This window comes from Channa argus, chromosome 5 (genome assembly GCF_033026475.1).
Source record: "Channa argus isolate prfri chromosome 5, Channa argus male v1.0, whole genome shotgun sequence".
Classification (NCBI taxonomy): domain Eukaryota; kingdom Metazoa; phylum Chordata; class Actinopteri; order Anabantiformes; family Channidae; genus Channa; species Channa argus.
Window position 1 is genome coordinate 23,453,661 of NC_090201.1, and position 21,106 is coordinate 23,474,766.

General features: G+C 39.9%; 1 protein-coding gene across 7 annotated transcripts in view; it reads left to right on the top strand.

Moving 5' to 3' along the window:
- Window positions 1–21,106, top strand: part of arhgef10la (Rho guanine nucleotide exchange factor (GEF) 10-like a) — a 99,423-nt gene that overhangs the window by 67,046 nt on the left and 11,271 nt on the right. For all 7 annotated transcript variants that reach the window (XM_067503347.1, XM_067503344.1, XM_067503349.1 and 4 more), the window contains 4 exons: window positions 9,530–9,616; window positions 13,644–13,858; window positions 14,667–14,824; window positions 17,335–17,477. In XM_067503347.1, the coding sequence (XP_067359448.1) occupies window positions 9,530–9,616; window positions 13,644–13,858; window positions 14,667–14,824; window positions 17,335–17,477 (603 nt within the window). The remainder of the gene's footprint in view (window positions 1–9,529; window positions 9,617–13,643; window positions 13,859–14,666; window positions 14,825–17,334; window positions 17,478–21,106) is intronic.

Here is a 21,106-nt window from a genome sequence, read left to right on the forward strand (position 1 = left end):
AATGATTAACAAACCTAACTATTCAATGCTCCTAAAGCCAAGATGAAGGGAAGGGGTTGTGTATGAAGGCTGTATGTGTGTGGAGCACACTGCAGATGAGATGCTGTGTTTTGAAATATGGATTCAAAAGGAGGACAGTGGGAATAGGTGTCCTTTCCCTGGTGATTTATTTCCTCTACCCCGTTTGCACAGTTTTTTAAAATGCTAATTTTTTTTTAAGGTAGAGACATCACGTTGACGTCGTATGCAATTCCTTCCCCACTGTTGTTCTAGCAGGTCATTTGCTACCTTTTCAGAGTAGCACATATCAGCCACCTCTCTGCTTTGTTGTGAATAGATGCCACAGCATGAATTAAAGCTTGTTCTAACCACAGATCCACTGGGGCGTAGCACCTCCTTTTCAAAGTCTGCAGTAATATCCTTCTGGCAAACTGAAGAGCACAAACAGCAGGATGCGCAAGTACTTGAGACTCTTGGGGAGAGCACACCATTCTCTCTCAAAGCAGTTTGTCGAGATCAGTTTTTGCAGTTGATGAAGACCACAAGTTCCGACTCTGCTGTGCTGTTATGCTCATTTATTTTGGCTATTTATTGCCTATTTCTGCTTCATTATGATTTACACAAACCATGTAAACCCACAAAAGTAAGTGCAACCAGTGTTCGCATTCCCACGTTTTAGCAGATGAAGCAGAAGATGTGGTATCTGCCTGTCAGTATTAAAAAAAACACAAAACAATGTGGGTAGAAAAGTTTCTATAGCCTAAAGTGACAAGTGACCTTCTCCTTCTGTTAAAATATCTTGAATTCTTTTGGGCCACAAATAGGAGAGAAACACCAGGAAAACTGTCAGAATCTGACCAGAAGGATCACAGCCAAGAAACTGCTTTATATCCCCTTTCTGAAAAAATGGTTTCTTGGCTGCTAACCTTCCACAATGGCCATTCCTGATCAAGCTTCTTCACAGTGCGGAAGGATCAACTTGGCATCAAGATCAAGCTGCCAGATGCTGAGCCAGGTCCTTGCTGGACCTGTTATGGTTTCTCAAAGGAGAAACTTTGAGAAGACTCTCATCAGATTATGAGAGTTTTCCACCCCTATTTGGTGCAGGAGTGCAGGAGGAAATCACTTGTCACTTTGCCCTATAGACACTTTCTTCCAGCATTTTTGTGTTTTTAATATGTTGTACATATTTTCCATATTTTTCTATTGAATTCTCAAAAACTGTGTAAAGTAAATATTGTTTGCATTGATAAAACAACAAATCAAATAAGACTTTTCCTCAGTACATTTCTACAATTTTATTTATTATTTTATAAACATATTCTCCAGTGAGAAGTATTTACTATGTAATTCAGTATAGCATATTGCTACATTTTTATTAATGAGCTATATACAGTGTATGAAGGGGGCGGCTGTAGCTCAGTTGGTAAGGCAGTCGTGTGGTCCGATCCCCGTTCCCAGCTATATGTCGAAGTGTCTCTGGGCAAGACACTAAACCTCTAGCAGCCCATTCTCATCCCCAGCCCCATATGAGCTCTTTTTAATTCAGTTTTAAAGCCATTCACAGACCAAGAAGTTTTGTAAACACGTATCACAGTTCTCTTTACAAAAACAGACAGCTGCTGCTCATCCTTTCAGTTCAAAGGGGGCAAACAAGCGTTTGGCATGCAGAATCTCAGAGTACAGGAGGTGTCAATCTAATTTCTCTATGTGAAGTGGATCACACCAGACCTGTCGCTGGAGCTGATACTGCTTGGCCCTTCTGGCCGGCGCGCTGCAGCTCAGCAGAACCCAACTGCAGACATACCATGCTTGTCACTGTCACAAATACAGCGGACAGTGACAGCACACAAGCTCTGGCTGTTAACACTCTCGATCAAAGAGGACCTCTCACTGAGGTCAGGGCAGAAGTCAAACTTTGGCATTCGGATAGAACAACTCTGAAGGAGCAGTGACAGTTTCCAACATCTTGGCTAATGTTCCAGGAGTGTCCAAAGGTCAGGCTTTCTTCTTTGTAGATGTGGATTTCCACTCTCTGCTCTCTACCTAGGGCTAAGCATTGAACTTAAATAATGCTTAGAAGTTACTTTCATGCCAAAAGAAGCATCTGCTGGCTTTGCTTCCCCCCTTTGCAGTAAATTTGAGTCTTACACCAGCAACATTGGAGTTGGTGTCTGTCTACCTCAAAGGCAGAGATGTGAGTGTGATGCAAAGTTACTGACAAGGGGTGTCTGTGGTGGTGTGATTTTAAATTATTTCCAGAAGCACCTGTGAAACTAATTTGGAGAAGAAAAAAAAAAATTCACACAAAGATAAAACGTGTTCAGAGCTTATTAGACATGGTGAATTTGTTCACATTTTTGTCATTGTAAGGTACGATGTGGAGTTTGCGTGCCTTCAGATTTTTGTAAAGATGTATTTTACAAAGTACATGATGTTATTAACAATGTGAGATCATGGAGATTGTACATAATTATGAATAGTGTTCATTCAGTACATTCTTTTCTCTATTGCTTTTATTTGCCAGATCAGCAATACAGGTTTTATTGCGGGAGTGGGCTTCCTGAAAGAGATACTCAAGAGGCTGTTAGCATTAACACACTAGTATAGTCGTGTCATCATTGCACCTTAATTAATATAGTAAATAAAACAACACAACAGGGGTGGCGGAAAGGATTTGTGACTTAATTTCACAGGATCAAGATGGTTTTAGAACTGCTGCGTCTGAATTTTACAGGATCTGCTCAAGAGTTTCATTGACTCATAGTATGGTCAGTTGTTTTATAATATACATGTTATTTACATAGTAATAACATGTTTTGCGGCGCTCACACTGGTGTGTGCGACATCTGCTTGCCAATGGAGGTCAATGCATTGCCTGTATACATGTGAACGGGGTAGACACACCCACCATTTAACAGTGAGAACATTTGCGAAGGGCCTAATCTGTGGCAGTTAACATACTAATTACAGAGAATCATAGATGCTCTAGCAATGCCTTAGAGAAGAATCCTCCTTCTCTGGCGCTTGGTTTGTGCTCACTCTGTACTTGTCAAGATAGTATGCAGGAACAAATTATGTACCCAGAAGGGAAATTCTGCAGATCTGCTAAATGTGCTAATTCGGTCACATTCTTCCTCTGTGATTATACATCAGTGTGTAAGGATGATGGGCTAAAACTGCATCTATTGAAAGGGAAAAGGGAGAAAGCCTTCTGTTCTTTGATTTCATATTATGCTTAACCAGTCCTGTCTGTTGCATCAATGTGTTCTCTGCTTATTCTCTGCACTGCTAATTAGTCTTCAGCTTCTTGCTTTCAAGACATGACAAATACCACAGTGAATGCTACTCAGTTTATTGTTGTTAACAGATTTAAGGACGCTTTCGAATCACCTGCACTATTTTAACATTGGAACAAATGTAAATTTCCCTTTCGTGGGATTTAGGAAGTGTTTGCACTCGACACTGCCTTATGAGTTAACCTAATCTTTGTGTTGTTTTAAAAACAAACTTTTGGCTTCATACTTTCCAAGAATCTTAGATCATTGCTGGAAAATAATAACACAGTTTCAAAATATCAGTTTTGAGACAACGGGCGTAAACTGTGGCTGTCGAACAACCAGATTACTATTTCTGAGCAGTTGTGATTTGTGTTTATCTTATGTTAAGCCAAACAGGCCACCATTTAATGAGGATCCAAGGATTGTAAGGGGCAGATTCCAATTCAGGAGGTACTCCTTGATGTCCAGAGCTTCCTTGGCAAAAGTGGCTGCAGCTGCCACATGGCTCGGACGGAGCTGGCACCATAACTCCCTTTGTTCTGCATTTCCTGCCATCTGATATTAAGGGTTATAGAAAGCTCTGTCCACTCTCGTGCCCAGAGTTTCATTTAGGATCCCATACTGACAAAAAGTTGTCAGTTTCTGTCTTTAAGGACCTTGTGCTGATGTCACTGGTTTCTGGCAAACGTTCCTGGCAAAAGGAAAGATGGGAGTAAGTAAATGATTACACAGAAATGTCTTGACCTGTATTCCTCTTTTGAACCTATTAACACAGGGGTAGCACACTGCTTTCACTCAGAGTTGGAACTGCTGTGGTTGCAGGAGAGTGGATTTGTGTGTGTGTGTGGTTGTGTGTGTGTGTGTGTTTGAGCAGGGGGCATAGCGACACAGTGAATTTGCATCACATTTGTTGGGCGTGTTGCAGTTGTTCAGCTAGGAGCAGTGAAGGACACGAGCGAGAAAATCTCAGTCGACTCATGAATATGAGTTTGTGATGTCCTACCAATGTCAGGCTGTGGCTCTGAGCACTGATATGCAAAACCACTCTCCCAACTTCATTCCACTTATTGCTGATATCATCTGTGACATAGCCAGCGGAGACAGGGCATCGTTACTGTACAGACAGTGGTTATTAAATTGAGGGAAATATCCTGAGCCAGTGTTAATAGTAAGCCATGTGGTTTTATTGAAGTCCAAGCCACCTCTAAAGGACCCGATACAAGCCTATGAATGGTTAAAAATCAGGCCATCTACTCAGCCTTCTCTTACAAATGGTTTAATCTTATTGTCTTCAAATGACTTTGAATATTCTCAGTGTAACACAGGCCTGTGAGCACAGCAGGTGGTTGGCCCTTTAATCTCCACTTCTAGATGCTGGAGGAATTTTAATCACTGGGTGACATCTAGCCCATGAAATCATAACATGAACTGCAAGTTTCAACTTTGATTTTGATATCCTTTGGTATTAGGTTCATTAGAGGGTTTCATGTGGAAACACTGATAATAAGCAAACAACCACGTGACCACAAAAAGTGTGCAAATATCAAATATGAGAATCTATTTTCTTGTAGTCAGAGCTTTTTAAATATACAGTATGCAATGTATCTCAATGTTTGTGGCACAGTTATTCCCAGATGAAAAAGGCAAAATCATTTTTAATGTCACTATAAAGCCCAAGGTGAGGTGTTTAAGCAGAAGCATTATGTAAGACAACCAGGCATCAACACCCTTTTGTCATCATCTGACAGACAAAAGTGAATTGTTTAGACATTCATGCAAATAAAAAAATGTCGTTGAACCATTGATTTATATTTTGGTAGTGTAGTGATTTCAAACTACGCAGATAAACCTTGCATCTCTGATTGTCCTTCTAATGCCCTTAGGAGTCTGCAGTGGCTTTTGAAAACTTTAGCTTTTACCGTAATGCACCACATCAAAAGAGGTTTCCCATTAAACTAATCATGTGAGTCGATCATTCTACCATGATCCAAGGGTTAAGTAAAACTGGTCAATCTAAGCATTTGCCCAATTGATCTTTTAAGATCTCACCAAATGTATAGTATGTTTTTTTTTTTGTTGTTCTTTTTTTTTTTGTATATTAGCAGTTTGGTGAGAATTTCAGTGCTAGGTCAGGAATCCGTTAGGACAGCTGCAGACATTTTGGTAAATGCTTGAGATAGAACATGCTCCTTAGCAGACATAGATGTAGAGTTACACATCCTGTTCATTCAGGGCCGAACATGATTAACAAATTCAGCATTCTTTGATATTTTAGCAATAAAGGAATGTCACTTTGCATCAGAGCTTGCCCATTTGATAATCTAAACAGCAATTTTGCAAAAATGTCCCATGTTAGCAGCTTGTTTAGTGTGTATTACCTGTAGCAGTGCTGTAGATGTAAGTAATTTCAGGTTGACTGGCGATTCACTTTGTGGCTGTCCTGCCTGCAGCCTTAGGCAGGGGGGTTGTAGCAGGGAGGGAGTGCCAGCGCCAGTCAATTACCAGTTAATAAACAGTGGAAGTTTTCTGTTAGTGCTTGTTAGGGCGTGTAAAAGATTGTCGGTATGTGGAATTGGGGGAAGGCTCTGTTACAATGAAATTTAAAAAAAAAAAAAAAGCATTTCTATCCCTGGGTCTAAGATACAGTACCCAGTTCTCTGTATGCCTGCCGTTTATGGAGAAATGTATTTCATTTTCAGCGGACTATACAGTAAAAAATAAAGTATTTGCAAACTCATTTTTTTTTCTTTTGAACAGCCCAGAATGTGTGCTCAGGAGTTTCACTTAATGAAGTGTTTCATAAGTGACTATAGAGCACTGTTTCCAATAAAAAGAATCCATTACATAAGCATGGTGGAGGCCAAACAATGCAATGCTGGCTGCAGTGTGTCTTTTCATTGATAACATTATGGGCCACTGGTGAAGATGATGCATGGACCCTTTTTGAATAGCAGTTGACACAAATCCGATGTGTGGCACTTATCCCACATTCTCCCGAGGAGATTTTCCTGTGCTTACAGAGGAATACTGCTATATGGAATATGAAACTTAACAATCCTGGGAGGTAAAACATCATCAATTGGATTTGGGGAAGTCTTCTTACCAAGGAGACACCTCTGTGACAGTCATAGAAGAAGACATAGAAGAGTAGGGATCATTAAATCCCTGTCATATAAGACCATACCAAAGCTGCCACTACGTCCATTTGTTGACCTACAGAACCAAGTGCTGTAGCAGCGTGTAATTATGCTAAACATGTTCAGAGTAGATATATGATAGACACAATAAATGGTTTTATCCATTCTCTCCTGCAGGAGTGGTCGTAATTATACACAATTTGCATTTATCGTCCGGAAAAGCAATAGATGCTCCTGTGTCTAACCATTGCCACCTGGAACCTGCATATGGCTTAGCGCCCTCTTGGGGTAATGAGCGGGGCAGAATCTCTGTCAACCAATAGGTCACTGGTAACCAGCAGCTGGGTGGCCGCCCTTCTCATCACATTAACAAATCTTGCTTTAATTACCTCACCGGCAAGTTTCCTCCTATTCCCTCCCCTCACTCCCTAAAGTCCTCCATCAAACCTCCCTCAGTCAGCTTACAGGCTAACCTTCCACTCTCATCCTGCCTCCACACCTGGGAATAGCTTCAGCTCCTCAACTTCACACCTCTAGAGCTCTGCAGCCACACACACACACACACACACAAAAACCCAGACTGTGCTATAAACAAGACTGACAATTGACTTCAAGAAAGCTTGAATCTAATAGATTTTTAAATTGTGCCTTACTGCAGTCTTAATATGATTGGTATTGCCACTGATATGGTCACATGGTCAAAGACTCACGTTTCTCTTGTCCTGCTCAAATTCACAGGCAGAAACCATCTCTCAGCCTGTTGTTATTTTCGCCCGGGCTCTTTCCATTGGCTGTTTAAATAAGTTCAATAAGTGGACCAGTGGTTTACTGTATTGATCATTGTCACTGTCTGCAGTTTAATGGGAACACAATCTATCCTCTCTCACGTTGGTATCATAATGTACTTCCAGCTCGGTGATTCATTCACAGACAAAATGTTGCTTCGTGTGGCAGCCAAAGGGTTTATTCCCACTGATAATATGGAACACATTTCTCATACTAATTATTGCACAATTGCGTGGATTTAAATAGTTTTCCTGTATGGAAAGATGTGCTGTTTAAGCATAATAGGATAGCATTAGCTAATTACTTACATTTTCCTCTTCATTGTTCAATTATTTTACAAGAGTGGTCATCACATTTTTCAAATGGTTGATATGTCGTTAATAAATGAGCCTCTTCATTTACACATCAGCTCTTTATCAGAATGATCCCAGTGCACATTCCTGCCTTTAAATACCTTGAGAATATATGATTGGATGACACTGATAGAGTGGACGGATCCCACCAGTATTGCCCTGCTGACTCTGGAGAGTGCTAACTTACAAATCAATCTAGGCCTGGGAAGATTGGCCCACGGTGCTTGCCACTCTCCGGTGACTGATAAAATCCAACCACCATCGAACTACCAGCACCGTCTGCTGTAGTGCTTTCAGTCCCTCTGGTCTGCAGCCACTCTCCGTCTCTTAACCACAGGGCTTCCATATGGACACCTATTATGGCTGCTGCTTAATTACCTATCAAAAACATTTCACTGCACATGACGGAGGGCTAGCAGAAGGGGAGAGCGAGAAAAACGGGCATTAAAAAAAAGTGAAAGATGGAAAAGAGAAAAGGCAAAGTGGGACTGAGAGCTTGATAGAGAGAAAGAGCCATGCATGTGTGTCGTGAATATGAATAGATGGAGACAGGCCTGGAGATGTGGAGATGGGTAGGGCAGCAGTCTGACCATCATCCTTTTTTTTTTTTTTAGTGTTTACAAACACACCCAGCAAGAGAGAAAAGGGGGAGGGTCCCGGCCAAGGAAGGCTATAAATTACCCATGATTGATGCTTGCTACCTTTGGAGGACGACAGTTAAAGACATGTGGTGCTCATCACTGACCCTCTCTTCACTCCACTCTTCCTTTTTTTTTTTTTCCCAACCCACCATTTTACCTGTTCCCACACTGAAGCATCCTGACAACACAGTTTGTGTTCTGTCTGTCACTTGACCACTGGTCATACACCAAAAAAATGATCATTAGCTAGTAGATGGCCCGCTGGTTAGGAGAGCAGCTTGCACCCTGGGGAGTTTGATGCTGATGTTTCAGCCACAGACCTATACTGTAAATTTCCACCCCAATCTCTCTGTTTCAGGCAAACCAAGCCGATATGTGTCTAAGAATATGAATTTATTTCCCTTTTACTAAGATGTGGGCTTTATTCATAAAAAAAAAAAAAGTTGGACTGCTGCTTCGTTTAAGGACTCGTGTTTGACCAGTTTCAATTCTAAAAGTAAATGTCACTTACTGTACCATTTATAACCCTAACCCCATGTGTCCTTTTAGTAAAGGTTCTTCACATCTGAAAATGATTGCAGTGCTGAACATGTCTGCGCCATTCATATAATCATCAACTCAATCTTGCATCTTGCTATGCATTTGAAAATTACTTGGAAATGGAAAGGCATTTGGTGCTTATGCATCTCCTATGTTGATAAGGATAGCACACCTGCTAAAAGAACCAAAGCTATGCAAAAGTAAAGCCAAGACTCTGAAAACAAATCAAGAATTATTAGGAAAAGCTGAAACGGGGCCAAACCCTAGTTTGTTTGGTAACTGACACATGCAAAACTACTGATAACTACAAACATCAAGAATTTCTTTGGAGTTGGTCTTTTTGTCATGGTCATAAAAAAAAATCTGTTCATAGAATACATTTAAGACAGGTTGATGTTGTTGCTGTTGTCTATCAAAAGAGGAATTCATTGTGGGCACACAGCAAATCCACATTTGTGTCCGGTATTATGTCGTATGTATAGATGTAAGGTATTAACAGCCAGTGCTTCTAAACAGCACTTTTCTACGCCAATATTTGCAGCTCATCATGTGGGTGGAAAGCCATCAACCTCCATGTAAAATAATAAAGGTGTTGTTGATGGCAGAGTTATGGCACTTTGTCATTTGCAGGAATTTTGGTTTCTAAAAACTGTGCATCCAAATAAAAGAGTGAAAAGCAGTGCTTGTTTTTTGAAGGTATTTTTAGGAACCAAGTATGTCATAAGAATAACAAATAAGGTTGCTGTATTTCCATACCACATTTTAAATCAATATTCATTTGTCTCTCGTAGCTTGAAGCCGCCCTCCACAATCCTGTACGCTGTGCATTGCTGGGCTTCTCTGCAGCAAGTACCTCCTTACCACAAGGCTACCTTTGGGTAAGTAAGGAGTGACTTACAAAGTAAGCATGCACATATGCATATGCTTCCTGTATATACACAAACACTCACACAATGTAATAAATGCTAAACGGCAATAATCGGTGACAAGCCAAATAAAGGCACAATTTTCACACAATTGCCATGAATTTGATGTATTAATTCTGCTCTCATACATTGTTAAAATACAGACAGGTATTTCAAATACAATACGGCCTAATGGTTGACCCCTACAGTGAGGGGATCCTGTGGCTCTCCTATGCATTGTGGGGCATTTTGCTGTATACTTTGGTTCTACTTGTCCCCTTAGAGGGAAATAACTTTTATCCTATGATTAAACATTTTTATTCTGATGGTAGATGGCCTCTATCAGGATAAGATTGCCCCATCCACAGGTCTCAAACAGTCAGTAAATGGTGTATGAATGAGTCAAATGCTATATTTGCACTAGATCGTAGCCTAATTGAACACCTATGGAAGCTTTTGAACTAAAGTGTTAAACGGCACTCACCACACCATGAACACACCAAATGAGGGGCCACGTACAGTGCACATTATAAAATGTCTCAGAGGAAATAGTTTCAGTATTAAGCCGAGTAGTAGGTAACGTCTGCAGAGTGTTGTTATGACTGCTATAACTCCATCACTATTTTAAACCCTGGACTTGGAAATGAAGCTGGTTCCAGAAAAAAGGGGACTGTCAAACAATAATGTAGAGAATTTGATATTAATCTTTAATTGATGCTTTTTGCCTTTGGGAGAACAGAAGTGATAGAACTGGAACTCAGGGCATTACGGTATCTGTGTTTGAGGGAGCTTAGGCCACTCTGACCTTTAAGCTCTTTTAGAGCACACACTTTTACAGAGACAGACTTAAATGTCCCTGACCATGTCGTCCCACACTATTCGAGGGAGGTTAGAGAATAGGTAGGTGAAGTCTACTCTAAAGCATTGCTTAAAAGTTGCAACTCCTTTACACCTGTATGTCTTCAATAATACATTGGAGCTTATGTAGGAGGTCTCTCCTTTAGTAGGAGTTTCAACATTCAGCAGACAATGTTGTTTTTAATAGAATTAAAATATCAAGATTAAGTGTGTTTCCTTATGTATTTATTTTTTTGCAATTCATTTTCAGTAGTTTTTAGAATAAGCAGCAATACCAAGCACATCTGACCTTCTAGTATAGTGAATGTCACAGCAAGAGATGAGCACTGCATTCATAGCCACCGAAATTAAGTGTAACAGATAAACAAAATATACATGTATAACAAAGGACAGGCACAAAATGGAAATCAATGGGGACAAGCAGAAGGTAAAATATAAACAAAACGCAAAAAAAATACTGTGTTGCATTTCATAGGCAACCATTCAAAAAATATCGAATTTTGTCAGTTTCAAACATAAAACACCACATAGCTGCTGGAACGTCCTCAGACCTTGATGGTGCCACAGCAACAGCAGACAGACCTGGCCTGTAAAGTAAAATTAAAGTCTGATTAAAATCTGTGCACAGCTCTGCCCTGGTCACTGTGTCGGATTTAATCTGTCAATAAAACCTCTGACAGTTGGGAGCAAAAAAGTAAAACAAAGATTTTTTTCATCAACATAATATTTAATACAAATTCAGCTAGTACAAATGTTCTTTCATCAGCAGATGTAAACACGATATTTATTGAGTATAAACAAAAGTATATGAGTTTGCATCCCCGTTATTATACTAATTAAAAACTACTTTAATTAATTTATGTGTGTTGTTTTAACATAACAGGTTGGGCTTTGTGCGTAATAGTCTGGGTTTGGTTTTAGAGATAATTGAAGGTAACAGGTCATTTCCAATACCAACCTTTGTGTTGGTGAGGGTCCAAGTTTGCCCATTAAAACAAACAAACTGGTATACCACCAAAAAAAAAATAATGTAGAAGCCCTGCAGATCCAGCAAGAATAATTAGTGGCTGAGTGTTCCCGCCCCCAGTTGCTTCTACCTCCCTGGCAGGCTTGTCAAATACGGGATGACACTAATCATGTTAAAGTGAGATGGGCTATGGGGATTTCTGTGTGCTTTGATCAGAGTAATGACATTGTGTCTAATCAGCTTGATACCCCAGTGTTTCTCTGTTTGCCTTCACCTTACTTGTCCCACTTTTCCCACCATACTACTTAGCATTTTTAAATGAAGTCTCCATTAACGGTGTCCTTCTCGTCTTGCACACTTATTTGGGACATTACCGTTCGTACTAAGTGTCGGTGATGAGGAACAGGAAATGCATCGTTTTTCAGAGTACATGAACAATCTGTTGACCCAGGCTTTGGCTTCTTAATGTGGTGAATACAATTGAGCAGAGTGTGCTATCATGACCATTCTCCCACGCTTCCTTACAGCGTCCAGGGCAATCTAATTAATGTTGGCAGAGCACTTGCTGTTTGGGAAGTTTTGGCCTCTCCCAAGCTGAGAGGATGATTCGGTCCAGGGCACGACTCCAGATATCTATTTCTCTAAATAAGTAGCGATGACTTTGTGAGGACACAGTATTTGCACCGGATATCAGGGGAGAATTGAATTTTAAAAAAAGGACGTCAACGTGTTTCGCAGACAGGGGTCGAGATGATGGGGATGTGTGGAAGTGTTCAGGACGTACAGATGGACATGAGAATGTGAATATTGTGGAGGTGTTTGGGTAAGGGGGGGCTTTGCCTCTGGCTTTACACCGACTCAACTTGAAGCTGTGTTTTTTGGGCTCACTGCTGCGAGATAAGTCCTCCCTATCTTCCTTTCGCCCTGTGCAACAGACCATTATTTGTTCTGGCTCATTCTCAAGAACCCACAGGATCGCTCCTGTCCAGATTCTGCACGCTGATACAAATCAAACAAATGATTGCATGCAAATAAGGGTGAGGATGGAGGAGAGGAGCTAAAGACTATATTTAGCTCATGTCACATTCACACGATGTGATTCATACAGAGAATAAATCTTGGCTATCTAACCATGCTTCTTTTTCAAGAAGGACAATGTATTCTGTCTGGACATCCACCTATGCCTCACAAAGGACTAATGGATTAAATCATATTGAAAACCCACTGCGACACTTTAATTGTTTGGGAATAGGAGCGATGCCACTTTAATTGGAATTGCATCAGTGATAGGTTGGAGGGCTCCTGCTGTCTTTGTTTTCTCAACATTGGCATTGACAGGTTTACACAGAGACCAATATAAATGTGGTCCAAAGGAAACCGAGCCCGTATTAGGCCAGACGCTCGGCCTGTGGGGTGTGACTCGCCTTGGCATGCTTGTTATGATTGGTGGAACGTTTTTTATAATAACCTACATGTTTGTGAACAGAAGAGAGAGAGAGAGACACATTGATAGAAACATACTTCATACTTCACATTGTGATTATCTCGTCACTGGTATTGAGAACAGCATCGCAGAGCTTCAAGTTTGACCTTGGAACTCATGTTAGAATCAGACGATATTTTACTTAATTGAAAAGGATTTTATTTTTGACTCCAGCAATAGATCAGTGACTCGATCTTGTCAATTCATTTAAAGAAAAAGAAAAAAAAAAAGGCTCATTGTTAAGCAACTCATAAGCCTTTCAGAAACTTAGGAGAGACTCTCTGTTCTTTGCTGATGAAAAGATGCCAAAGTTTTTACAATTGTTTGACGTTCCAGAGATGACATTGTGAATCCATTACGAAATGTTTTTTCAATTCTGAGCGATATTCAAAAAAAGTAAAGGAGCACTACAAGCAACAAGATCTGAAAGGACAATAGATTTGAACTTCTTTTTTTTTATTTAAATTGCTGACAGGTAGAGAATAACAAATAACACATTATCCTCTGGCCTTCACAGTTTGAATAAGACATTGAATGCACAATGTAAGCTGGATGTAAAGGTTTTGCTTTCTGTTCATCTTTTTTTTCTGCTTCACTACTAGGGTTTATTACCTGTGGCATCACGATTCGGTCCATTTGTATAGCTTAACACGAGGTCTTTCATAACCAGGTGTGTTTTCTTCTCTCTACAGGTGGCAAGCGGAGGAGAAGGCTCTGAGGGGCAGATAGAGATATTTTCACTCAACAGGCCCACACCAAGGGCAGTGAAGAGCCTGCAGGTCGGCTCTCCTGTCCGATGTCTGGAATATGTGCCAGAACCCTCTCCGAACGAGGAAGCGGAGGCTGGAGTTCACAGGGCCCCCTCAGGGACTGGCGCCAACATTTGTGTTGGATTACAAGACAGCCGGTGAGACACTTATATCAAAGAAAGCAACAGAGAGACGAGAAACATGACTGGCTTTAGAAAAAGGGAAAAAAGTAAAACAATTGATTAATTGTCTAGAAAAAGAAGCAACTTACAGAGCAGTACACATATGCTTTTAAGTTTGCTCCTCAGCTCCTGTTGTGAAATAATATCCTGCATTATCTGTTGTGTCAGTCCCCTGCGATTTGTAGCCATATACAGTTGATTTACTTGTCAATATTTCATCAAAGCAAGAAATCAGAGTTGATACCACAACACAGCATCAATGCCACTGCTAAGATCACAATCCAATAAACCTTCTGATCTCTACTGTGTGTAATGGAAGACAGAATATTTTTGAGTTTTCAGATTTTCTTACCACTTTTTTCTTACCACTTTTTACAGGACTGTATAGTCATTTGTGTAAGAACCTAAATCTTATGTCAGCACTGTGTTTATGCTTCTAATATACAGTTTGTGTCTATTCAGGGTAAGAAAAAATTACATATAGTAAAATAAAATACATTTTTTTTAACTATACTCAGAAGACTGTCAGCTCCAATGCTGCTTAACATTTTCTCCACAGACAGAAAGAAACAAACAGCTATGTGCATTTGTCAGGCTGAAGAACACAATAAGATGCAGCAAAGTTCAGATGGCATATCAAACATGAGAAAGACAGAGTGGTTGCACATACACAATGCTTTGCTCCAAAGTGCACTGTTAAACCAAACGGCATGAAAACGAGCCACTCTGTCATTTTATATGACACTCATTTATCATGTTGGCTGGTGCTGTTTTGTTCTCGCAGCATACTGGTCTACGGCAGCGTGGACACTGCAGCGCAATGCCTGTTGACCCTCCATAACCCAGAGAGCTGCCCTGTGCTGTGCCTGAAGCACTCCTCTGGCTTCCTCTTTGCAGGCCTGCAGAATGGGACCATGATGGTTTATGGCAGAAATAACAGCGGTAAGATGTTTGTTTTCACACTGATGTAGGATTTAGTTATGTGATATTATAGAATTAATTTAAAAAAATATTGAAATACATTTTAAAAATATGATACAATACAGTTTTTCTTTTGAATTATATCAGTAAAAATCTTTGCACTGATATTTTTATTTATTGTTGACATTATTGTTATGTTAAGCATTAGGTTTTCATTTATTTACATGAAAATGACATATGCGGGGATAAAAACTTGACCGTAAAAATGCAGCTATAAATGTTCTAAAGTTAAAAAAAATGGTAAAATTATGAAAATTGTATCCCACTGGATTAAATTCATTAAACATCTTTAAGGGACATTGACCATTTCAAAATAAGGTGATAGAAACCTTTGCACCAAACTGTATGTTTGGTCGATTTCCACTATAAAGCATTTTATAGGTTAGAATACAAGTATCTTTATATCATTTTTATGTTTTAATATTTTACCAGTTTAATAATAACAGGAAATTAACAATACATTGGTGTGTGTGTGTGTGTGTGTGTGTGTGTGTGTGTGTGTAATTTAAGAATCCATTTGTCCATGATTATGTTTAGCGCATTTTATGGCAAACCTGATTGGGTCGGATTCTAAATGTATACAAATTTTAAAGCCCGAGAAGAAACTGATGTATCTGACTCTGCGTGCAAAAAATTGTGTGATTTCCTGCACTTTGAAGTCAGAAATATGACAAAGGAGGCCTGATTGTTGAGCAGCAAGCAAAATGGGGGGAAAAATTGCTTTTCGAAAGCAGGCAAAACAACACAGTACTAAACATGCTCCTTTCCTAACATTGTTTTGGGGATGTATGGCGGGATTGTATTGCGAATTCCAAATAGGCAAATATTTTTCAAAAAACAATAACATTTCTCGGTTCTCATTTACAATCAGATTTCTAAATATTTCCAAATCATTGCATTCGCTTTTTATGTGCAATTTAGGGTCATACTTTACGCGTTTCTGAAAAACCTCTGCACCATGCATCTGCTGTGTTCCAATATAAAATGCTTTAACTCATTCGGACTTTAAATAATACTGTTATGGGTCACGTGCACAGAGTAATACATTTTTAAGAGACCATTTTTTAGAATGAGAGTATTTAGAAAATGTTAGACCTCTTGAAACAATTGGCCTAGATTCACTTTCCCTTACACCGTACTTCCCATTACTAGAGTTTCACACCTGGCGTAAGTATGAAAATAACACTTCACCATGTAGTAGATGGCTTGCCATGTTTAGTCAGGCATTACAAAAGGCCGGGGGGGCGGGGGGCTTAACACCACCTCAGTAGTGGTTTGCAGTGTTCAAAGCCAGCAGGAACACAGTAGCTCTATCACAGGGTTCTTCTTACCTGGCCAGAGTATGTCAACGTGCCAGGCTTCCTCCTGTGTTTTTCTCTCCTCCCGAGCAGAAAGGATGATTAATTACACCAAGCTGCTGCATGCCGATTAAATATTACTATTCATGCTTTGTATATGCAGAAAAAGGACAGGAGAGAAGCTCTGGAGGGGGCCACTGCTTGGGAATGTTTGTGAATTCAGCACATCTGTTAAAGATTTATGCCCTTGACTAGCACATTACTGTCTTAACAACAACTCTGCAGCATCCAGGAAATGCAGAGGCTTCAGTTAAGACCTGTATCAAAAGGTGTGTGAATACACGTACCACATTGTTGCTTACTGAATAATGCGGCCACACTCCACATAGGCACATCAGACACCCTGTTAGCTTAGAATTATGTAAGATGTTAGGTTTGGCGCAACAAGCCTGGGCCCCCCGGTGTTAAAGACAGAGAAGTGTTGGGATAGCCGGAGGGACGTTTACAAGAGTGGATTTTTGAAAAGGTGGGAAAATGACCTTTATAACATGCCAAGCAATTAACCTGTGGAAGTCAGAAGGCATTGTAAAGCTATTCTTCTATGAAAGGCAGAAATAAACAACTCAAAATGTTAATTAAATGGCTGGGTGCACTGCCTTCTCTAATTTTGCTTCATTAACGCATAGCAAAGGAAACGCATTTGTAATTTACTTTATATTGTGCGTCATTTTCACACTATTGAAGGCAAAAGAGAGAGTGAAACAACATGAGAAAGAGAACAGAAGTGGTGATAAAGGAGTTGGAAAGTGGGTTAAAGTGTTAGCCAGACCTATCAGACCTATGATGTGGGTGATAAGGGTGCAGCCACGGGGCTGCACAGTGTGCGGTGATTTGAAATAGCAGTCCAAAGTCTTTATTTCAACCTGTATCTCTTATTGTTTCTTTTTGTTTTTTGTTTTTTTTTGTGGGGGGTATGAAAACTGGCCTCCTCAGCACCCAAACTGCTGATCTTTTGGTTTTGCCATAAAAGAACTTTAAGTGTATTTATTAGTATACACGCAGTTTCCTGTGGTGTGTGTGTGTGTGGTAAGAATTGAATTTTCTCGCATTAATTAGCTGAAGGCTAGCTGTATTTTGAGCAGTGTATTTGATGTTGTTTTGTGTGTTCCTTAGATGATCTTTGGGACCCCAATGCCTGCAAATGTGTAAGCCTGGGTTCAGAACCAGTGAGGACGATGTTGGTGTTGGATGACTCTGTGTGGGCGAGCTGTGGGAACTCGGTCTCGGTCACGGACATCTCCAGCCTCACCACTCAGGTAACTAACCAAATCAATCATTGTAATGTAATGTTGCTCGCTTAGTCGTTTGAACGACGTTTCAATCTTGTCCTGGTTGAAACATGTGGGTGGCAGCAACCAAGATAACCGTGTTAAACACTGCTAAAACTTTAGCACTAGAGGTTTCTACATGTTTATCCACAGTTGTCCAAAATCACTATAGAGACACTGAATCCAACAATGGATCCTTTACTCATATTTGCTATCTTATGAGTCTGCAATCTGGATTAGCCTTCTCAACTGGGTCATAGTCCTCCGTTCACAGGGGACATATTTCTTCTTTCAGTAACGTTTGGACATTTCCCCTCATGCTCCGCATTGGCATTTCCTGAACTGCAGCCAGTCAACTGTGCATATACATGATTTGTAGTAGAGTAATGGTTTTGTAATATTGAGTAACGTTTTCAGGTTTTCCATCCGTCTTAAAGGGAGCTTCTTCAAATTTGGTGCAAATGTCACTCAAGAATGGACCATTAGATTATTTGGGGGTCGAAGGTCATGATGACTTGAACTTGTGTTTGTTTGTGTTTGCTTGTGAACAATATCACAGGAACAGCTTGGAATTGCCTTGGAAATTCAGAACTAGAACTCAAGAACTGAACTAAATTTGGAGTTTAAAAGTCAAATGTCAAAAACGCTCAAACTCATGTCCATCCCATTTTCATTAACGCAATATCTTTCGCATGGAGGAAACTCTATTAATGTGGCAAAAACATTCACCTTGACTCATGGATGAACTGAGTCTGGACAGACGTGCATGTAGACAAACCACCACAACGCTGAAATTGTAGTTCAAGCTATTTTTAAACGCTTTCACCAAAAAAAAATCTTTGCAAGCTTATAATATTTAGCAATACAAAAGCATTTGTTGGAATAAAAAAACACTCTAACTAGTTAAAGATGGGCTTCAACAACATGGGTTACTTTTCTTCACATTCATGCTTGCAAGGTCAACTCCACCCCTGATAAATATCCACAGTCTTCACTAAAACACGGTCTAAAAATGTAAATGGATGGTTTCATAAGCGAAACGTTTGGACAAAGTGCTTTTTTTTTTATTTTTTATTTGCAATGTTGTCTCCTTTCAGTTTTGAGGAGAATTTCCTTTCCTTTCCTTTTCTGGAAAGATTTATGCACACAGCCTTAGAATCCCAGCATCCTAATCTGTGATATCCTCAAGATTTACAACCTGGAGCTGCTGCATGGACAAGGAATCAAACTCCTTGTGGATTCATATAGTGTTTGTTGGATTTTTCACACACAAATGAGCTTCACTGTTCTGTTGCACCCTGAGCTCTGCGTTATGGTATGGGAATGTGCATCATTATCTGTAGGAAATCAGCCTGGGTGTTGTTTGTGTGCTGTCATTCTCCAAGGTGTTAATCTGCACTATCTGTCATTAGAGGTGTACAAGGTGGGCGACTTCTCCGGCCGTGGTAGAAAATAATGAATGACAGACAACAAGCTCTTCTGGGCTATGGTAATATGCTTTTCAGATGCTGAACTGCAAACCATTACCGTTTAATTAAAGCTGCAAGATGTAGTGTGCTTAGCTGTATAAAGAGGTAGAAAGCTTTTTGTCGGAAAGGAGCATTTGTGCAATGCAAAGTTTCCCCATATAAATAAACACTGGTGACATATAAAAACACTGTGGTAAATTTGAACTGCCAAACAACTGAAAACACTAATCACCCCATCCTATAAATTAGTTTTCCATTTTCAATGTAAATGGGCTATAACCTCCATTTAACCACTTATTTGACATTGCTTATATTTTGCCGACATACAACAGGTAGAGATGTACAAGTAGCACACTTGGCAGCTCCGTTTATGTAAAATACAAAGTTGATGAGCCACATTCTCAGGAATTAGCTGGGCTAGAGATATCTCCTTTTATTTCTCCACCTCTTTCCCCTTACTCAGTCCTCCAGAGACATGCTTAATCAGCTGAATGGCCACGCAGTGGAAGCACAGTTCCGGTTCACTGTATCTCCCCCAGAGCTTAACGGGTCAGCTCTGGTTACTTCTTTGCTAACCTTGTCTTCCTCACTAATGTGGACTCAAGTGGGCTTATTTCACAGGGGCTGTGATGCATATCCATGGTTTGGAGAAGAAATGCTTGGCACCTGTAGCAAGAGATATGACATGGAGCAAGGCTAGTGGGGGTCATGGAATCCTATTCACTTCACTTTTTTCAGTGTTTTCTCCTACCGATGTTCATCACTGTCAGAATTGCTGCACATTTTGAATCATTTATCCACGTCTCGTTTGATGTCACTGATCCTTGCACCCTGCCGCTTGACATTGCTTTTTTTATATATTTGTTTTAATCTTCATGGCCAGTGCCTTGAACGTACAGTATTATTTAAATATAACCTTTTCAATCTGTTTTGGGTAAACAAGGCGATAAGATTACTACTGAATTGTGATGAAATCGCCTGGATGAAAAAGGATCATCATCACTTAAACATTTGTGTGTACTCTCCAGCTTTGACAATGTACTCTCCAGCCCAGTGGGGATAGATGGAAAATTATACCGTAGTGCTGACAAACCCTCAAAAATACAATAGCTATGAGAAAAAAGCGAGACGAATGTGGCTGAACAAGTGTGCAGATTTACAAACCGTTTCATCTGTCTTAACGTGCAGATACATCTATATATACAATAATACAACTATATATTTGACAGTGTTAACTTCTTAATATTATGACAAAGGCTTAAACAAATGAAATGATTTAGAACAAAATTGAGTTTGCAGTCAAGTTAGCAGTTCTGTTGGATTGTATCAGTGCTGCCTTAGGCTGAAAATGACAGTGCTGACAGGAAAAACAGAGCAGGTATAATGAATTTTGTGTGCATCATTTCACTTTGTTACCACTGTAAGGTTAGATAATTTTCTCTAAATACAAAGCACTTGAACCTGATGGGGAATGTCATCAGTTTTCCTGTTGAAACAACTTAAACTATCAAAGGCAATAAATGGAAAAGTAAGGGGAGCACCGTCAAACAATGTCCTTACGGCTCTTAATTGTGTTTTCTTCCATTCAATTACTACAGACATGTTCTGAGCTATTTCAACCACCAGAGGACCCACTATACAGTGAGAACGCAGTGAGCATTGTCACTGTACCAGAGTCACTGAAAAACTGTTTAAAAGTGTTCACTTCTGACAAAGCATGTGTTTTTTTCCGTGAACTGGTAAAATGACTCCGATAAAACTATTAACAATGCAACCAGGGCAGATAAAGGGCTCGGTATCGGCAGGATTCATGGCACACAAAGTTTAGCCGAGCAGGCTGCAGCCACAGCGCAAAATGTGATACACTGTGTGCAGAGGTGGTAGAAGTACACAAACTCAATACTCAAGTAAAAGTACTAAGCAGTTTATCCACATTTTACTTAAGGTATAAATATAAATGTACTCCACTAAGTAAACTATGTTCACTAAGGTTATTATGGCCCATTATGTAGAGTAATTAATAAATAAAATAGGTGGTTACCTCATAATGAAACATCAGCATTAGTTAAATCGTATCAGATTTTTATTTTAACATTACCAGCACCAGGTGGTATTTGGGCTGTGTATATTTTACTGTGGAGGTAGTCA